This window comes from Macrobrachium nipponense, chromosome 28 (genome assembly GCF_015104395.2).
Source record: "Macrobrachium nipponense isolate FS-2020 chromosome 28, ASM1510439v2, whole genome shotgun sequence".
Taxonomy (NCBI): Eukaryota; Metazoa; Arthropoda; class Malacostraca; order Decapoda; family Palaemonidae; genus Macrobrachium; species Macrobrachium nipponense.
Window position 1 is genome coordinate 15,595,478 of NC_087217.1, and position 6,266 is coordinate 15,601,743.

General features: G+C 40.3%; 1 protein-coding gene across 1 annotated transcript; it reads right to left on the bottom strand.

The window, feature by feature from the left end:
- Positions 1–26: 26 nt before the first annotated feature.
- Positions 27–4,145, bottom strand: LOC135201454 (sodium/glucose cotransporter 1-like). The gene is made up of 2 exons (XM_064230409.1): positions 3,880–4,145; positions 27–2,373 (listed from the first exon to the last, which is right to left on the bottom strand). Exon 2 carries the CDS (start codon positions 2,022–2,024, stop codon positions 366–368), a length of 1,659 nt encoding a protein of 552 aa, XP_064086479.1. The 5' UTR covers positions 2,025–2,373; positions 3,880–4,145; the 3' UTR covers positions 27–365.
- Positions 4,146–6,266: the final 2,121 nt, after the last annotated feature.

The following is a 6,266-nucleotide window of genomic DNA, read 5'->3' on the forward strand; positions in this document are numbered from 1 at the left end:
ATAATATATATATATAATTTTCCAGGATTTCAGTGAGAGCAAGTGGCTCCTCTTGCCCCTATGTGTGTGCGCGTATACAATTGCTTTATTCATTAAAGAAATGCAGGCAATAATATAGTTTTTGGAATTAACTTGCTAGGTCAAAGGATTAAAAGTGTTTGTCTACTTGATACCGGAAACTATCCATGTATGTATTAAGAAGATATATGCCCCCCCCCCCCCCCTCTTGGAAAAGATGCTGCGGTCGCCCATGGTTCTCTGTGATGATCAGGACAGTCGAGATATGTAAGACTAAAAAAAAAATTTGATTCCATTTTGTAGTATTTCTGGATGCTGATTTCTCCCATTGCTTCATAGGTAGTATCTTACCAAAAGCAACCAACAATGACCACCGCGATTAAAGTTAGAAGCAGACAGTGCACGAGATAATTTTTCCACAATGGAACCTGTTTGGTTGCTTTGATGTCATCCAGGAACTTCTGTGATGACCAGACAACTTTCACCTGGTCCTCTGTATTGGTACTATCACTGACGAGACTCGTACCAACCAACACGAGGAAACTCAGTACGAACAAAATGGCTGCCACGTGCAAGAAGTGGATGTGAAACATCTCCAAGACTTCGTTGAGCACGAACAGGGCAACGCCCCAAATATTTCCCAAGATGAGGGCGAGAATAGCGCCTCGGGAATTAGCTCCTTTCCAGAAGAACCCTCCGAGATAGAGCGACACTACGGGGGGTATTAGGTAAGACAAGAGTTTTTGCATGAACTTGAAGAGAGAATCGATTCTGCCCAGAAACGGAGCCCAGCAGACCGATAGCAACATACAAACAAACGTGACAAATTTACCAACGTTCATGAGTTGTGTGTCATTCAGATCCGGTTTGAATTTCTGGACGAAATCCATCGTAACTAACGTCGCTGTGGAATTGAGGACAGAGTCGACTTGTGACATCAGAGCTGCGAGAAACCCAGAGAGTACAATGCCAAGTATTCCGGTTGGTAAGAGTCTTAACAGCAGAATTGGGTACACGAAATCAGCTTTTGGCAAATCAGGGTAGATAACTTTAGCCATTGTGCCTGGTAGAACCATTATAAAAAGCACAGGTAGCTTCAGGAGTCCCGCGAGTAAGCATCCTATCCTCCCGTGGCTGACATCCTTAGAGCTAAGAACTCTTTGCGCAATAGTCTGGTTGAAACACCAGTAATACAAGCCAAGCAAAGGTAGACCTGTGACCAATCCTGTCCATGGGACAGCAGGGTCATTGACAGGCCTCACTAGACTCATGAAATCTGGTGGTACCTCCTCTCTGACTGCCTGCCAACCTCCAGCTTCTATTAAAGCATATACTGAAATCATTAAAGAGCCAAAGAGTAAGATGACAGCCTGCAGCGCGTCTGTGTAAATCACCGCTTTCAGGCCTCCAGTGATGGTATATACACCGGCTATGACTGCAAGTATTGCTATTGTGTGCCACAGTTCTAACTTGGGGAAAATCATCTTCAAGACCAGCGCTCCAGCGTACAGACTGCCAGCTATCCCACCTGCAATGTTGAGGAATATACTCAAGATGGAGAAGTAATACCTTGTTCCAATGTTGTACCGCCTTTCCAGAAATTCTGGCATTGTGAAGAGCTCCATCTCTAACATATTCGGAATACATACCACTGCTATGAAGATGAGCACGATCGCTGCAAACCATTCGTAATTGTACACAGAAATCCCAGTGCTATAAGCGTCGCCTGCAAGACCCACCAATGATGAGCTGGAGATATTAGAGGCAAACAGAGATAATCCTACAAAAGGCCATTTTGTTGATCGACTGGCTAAGAAGTAATCGGACGCAGTTTTGTGTTTCATACTGAGGTAAAGACCGACGACTATAGACAGAATTAGATACAGGATTATGATGACAAAGTCTGCTGTGTGTATACGGATAGCATCTTCCGAGCAATCAGTTTGATTGCCACCTTGGAAGGAGTAATTGCAATATATCTGAGTGAAATTATGTTCTGTGGTCATTGTTAGCTTTACAGAAAGAACCAGATGCTATCACATAATTTCCTTTGTATCCTGTACCTAATTAATTTGCTTTTCAAAATTCAAAGCAATTTCGCTACTAATACTGAAGTGTTGAGATACTAGATTTAACACTCACTCTAAACATTTTTATTTCTAGTTCCGTTTAGTTTATTGCATGTTTTTGAACAAAAGGATCAGGACAACACACTCATTTTTCTCCTTCCACTTCTTTCGCAGTAGGCCTACATGGCAGTTGTTGCCTCAAGTCGCTGGAGATGGAGATATGCTTTCTCTCAAAACATCACAATCATGTATCGATCCAGAGGGAGTCTTTGTCCGTCAAGGAAACCTGAAAGAAAATGTAAAAAACCATTGTAATTTTAGTTTATGCTTCATTAGCTTACAAAAATGAAATAAAATAAAATGTTTATTGCTTTGAACCACTGCCAATTCAGATCACCTGCAAAGCAGTAGCCTACGTTGAACCCTAGCACGATCACTGGGCTACAGGTTGGTTTAATGACATAAATTGAGGAAAATCATACAAATATAAAAAATGTTTAGCATTACTAAGTCTGTGCTAGTTCGAAAATTAACCGAACAACGCAAATGTATCAGTATATTACTATTGCCTAAAACTAAGGGATTGCGCCCCAAGTAAAAATTTATTCGAATTTCAAGAAACACCTTTGAAAGTTCTTCAAGCAAAATGTTGAAATAATGTTTGTGTAAAAGTAATTATTCTTTTCTATTTCATACCCATATAGTAAAAAGCAGCTAAAATCCTGAACCGGAACTCGGCTTTGGGAAATAAACTAACTACAAGTTTTCATAGTTGTTACTTCTACTACAGTACTGATACAAAGCAGCGAAAACTATAATGTTAACAGCTATCAAATTATGGTATTGGATTTCGATAGCGGTCTTCTATTCCATGGAAAAGGAACCTCACTCCCTCCCCTTCCTCCCCCCCCCCCCCCCCCCCACCCCCCCCCCCCCCCCCCCCCCCCACCACCACCACCGGCACTCCACCCTCTGAGAAAACAAAACTGGATAATCAGGCACATGCTGCATAAGATAAGAGCGTTAACCCGGTACTTTAAACACCTATGCATCACCTCCGAGGTGATAGTACTAAACATGGAGGAAGCTCAATGAGACATCGTGTTTAGTACTAGCCCCTCAGCGATCAAAATATTATATCCATTATGCACTCATTTCTATATATTAATAAAAGATATCTTTGATTGCCGAGGGGTTAGTACTAAAAACGGCGCCCCATTGAGCTTCCATGTTTAGTACTTACTATAGTGCTAACACCCCGGAGGTGTGTGAATTTTTGTATACAATGAAGGCACAATACAAGCTTCCGGTTGCATGCCGGCGATACAGAAGAATGATTTGTACTTGCATTTCTGGAGGCCATAGGGTAACTTCGCAGTCCTCACACATACAGACATATGCACAAATATTCATAGGAAATAACTGCTTTGGGTTCGTCGATTCCATGATAGTCAATCTTGATGAATTATTTTAAATTTTTATGACAAATTAAGTTCCCTGACCATAAGTGAAAACATTCTATGGTTCATATTTATAAAGCAGTTTGAACGGACTTTTCCAATAAGCTACGGAGTGTCACTAGAACTGTGTATTTCTAAAAATCAAAATGACGTTTGAGTTTCTGTATAACCTCACATCTTTTGGATACGCTTTCCACTGAAGTTCTCGAATCCTGCGGGGAAACAAATGAAGATGAGACGGTATCGCTGAAGTGAGCGTCTCTCTGCGTATTGTCTGACGACCAGACGGAGACGTTAAGAGGCAGATACACTGTTTGATGATATTTCCTCACCTGTTTCGACTACGAGAGTCTCTTGGGTGTTTCGCTATGGTTTAAGTAAACTGTTCTGAAGTGAAGGACGCTCTATTTTTCTTACAAATCATGTAACTCCTAAAAGGGCGCGTTCGCTCCGAGACCTCCCGATAAACTTGATAGCTCCAGGACTGGAATGTCGCCTCCTTTACTGCTATCTCATGAACTCAGGAGATTCGTCCAAGAGCAGCCGCTCAAGATAGCGAAAATGCGTCGAGGCAGCTTAATTATTTTGTCACTTTTTGTATGTCCTTTCATAGCGTCATTTATTTCCTTATTAACAAACCGCGAATCCAGTTTAGTAATAGAGCAAAATAATCTGATATTTCATGCTTTTCTTCAGCGCTGGGTGGGAAATACTGCAGCACCTGTGTTTATTATGCTTGCCTCCGTACTTAAACACAAGGATAGTTTTCTGTTGCCAGTGTTACCCAGTTGCACACACACGATGCCAGTTGAGTTGCCAAGTTTTATTATTGTTATGATAATTGGTGAACGGAACTGCATGTCCTTTGTTATGAATAAATATGGGCAAAATATCCATTCATCCGTGCATGATTCATGATTTTAGTTTTTCTTTTTTTTGTTCTGCAAATTTGCTTGCTTGAATCGGATGCCAAGGACAAGTAACAATGCAGGAAAGAAAAAACAGGTTGCGATTCACTGCTTTTGTCCCGGTCTGTGAAGAAGTGCTATGGTAAAATAGTTACTATTTTTGTTATTTTGAAGTGAATAAACCCATTGCTAACTTTCTAAAAAAATAATTTCTTTTTTAAAAAGCATGTAAATGATAAGTCAGTATTCTAAAATCTTACCATTTCCTGATTTGAAGCTATTATGTGTATATTTGTACTTCAACGGTCATAGAGAGACTGTTGTGCCTATGTTTGCAAGCTTAAAGGGTGACATTTGACAATTCGAGTTAAAAACTTTCGTCTGGAATATCATGTATATACCACAGATCTCCCATCCTCTGCGTTCTGTGATTAACACCTGGTCACAAGAAACACCTGCTACAGCGTCGCTCGACAATAAATGACACCTGTGAACAACAACAACAACAACAACAGCAACAACGCAGAGAGACAGATGAGCATCGGAGCACCAGTTGACTGATGGTGTCCTCCACCGATCATATTCCGTGACCTCGGTGAAAAATTAATATTTTCTTTATGGGAAGCATTAAGCTACTAATGTCCTTTAATATCTAATTAGCTCTACCTCGGAACTAATATATTCTCATATATGTTAACCGAAGTGGGATTTTTTAAATTGAGTAACTGATCTAGTCACGCTGGAGGCGCGGTTTACCTACTCTGCTTCAGACTAACTCTGTAAAGCTTACATTTTTCACCTGTTGTTTAGGAACAAGGACGTCGGGAATGATAAAAGATGACTTCCTTCGCAAAACGCACGATCACCCTCTTTAATCTTGGCCCAATAAGGCGGACTTCCTGAGCGAAGCAGTGTGGCGGTATAATGGTTTCGAACCCTTCCTTGTAAGTGGACGCTCGGTGTTGATGTTGTCTGATACTTTTCGCTCGGGAAGAATTCGACGAACTCTTTCGATTCTAGAACAATCTAGAAGTTGCTTTTTGGAGGTTTCTTGTAATCCCTCTCTCTCTCTCTCTCTCTCACATACACACACTCACTGTTGAACCAAAGATGAATCTTCGACAGAAAATGTCAAGAGCATTAGCCTCATATATATTGCTAATTTAAAAGTTCATCAGCACCATACTATAAGTCCACACTAAATAAACTGTGGTACTAACCACTTCTCTCTCTCTCTCTCTCCTTCTTGAAGTGTTTATGAAGTCTCCTACATGTTTGTACTACTGTTGCTATTGATAATGATGGTTCTATTACTATTGATAGTAATAACAATATAATGATAGTAATTATCATCATCTATTATTCTTTCACTAGAAATAGTATTACCAATAGTAAATCTTAACCGAAACTCTTAATTTAATTCTTTTATCACATATAAAAAACAAAATTAACAAAGCTCTTAACTGTGAGAGAGAGAGAGAGAGAGAGAGAGAGGCATTGCAAGAAACCTCGTTAAAGCAACTTCTAGATGTGCCCCTGTAGAAAAAGAAAAAAACCTGTTTGTGAGGTAAGTCACTTGTTTTCATGGTCAAGTGTGTATGTTTGCGTGAGAGAGAGAGAATTTACAGAATTCGATGCATTAGACGTTTGAGAGAGAGAGAGAGAGAGAGGAGAGAGAGAGAGAGAGAGAGAGAGAGAGAGAGATGGTTTGCCAAAGGAGGCAATAAAAAAAAAAAAAAAAGACTTATTTCCTGAAGTACAGAAAAAGGTTCTCAAGTTGTAAGGATTTAAGTAAAACAGCTTGTCGCCTA

Excerpts from the sequence above, each read along its gene's own strand:
- LOC135201454 (XM_064230409.1), bottom strand. The coding sequence starts at position 2,024 with ATGACCACAGAACATAATTTCACTCAGATATATTGCAATTACTCCTTC.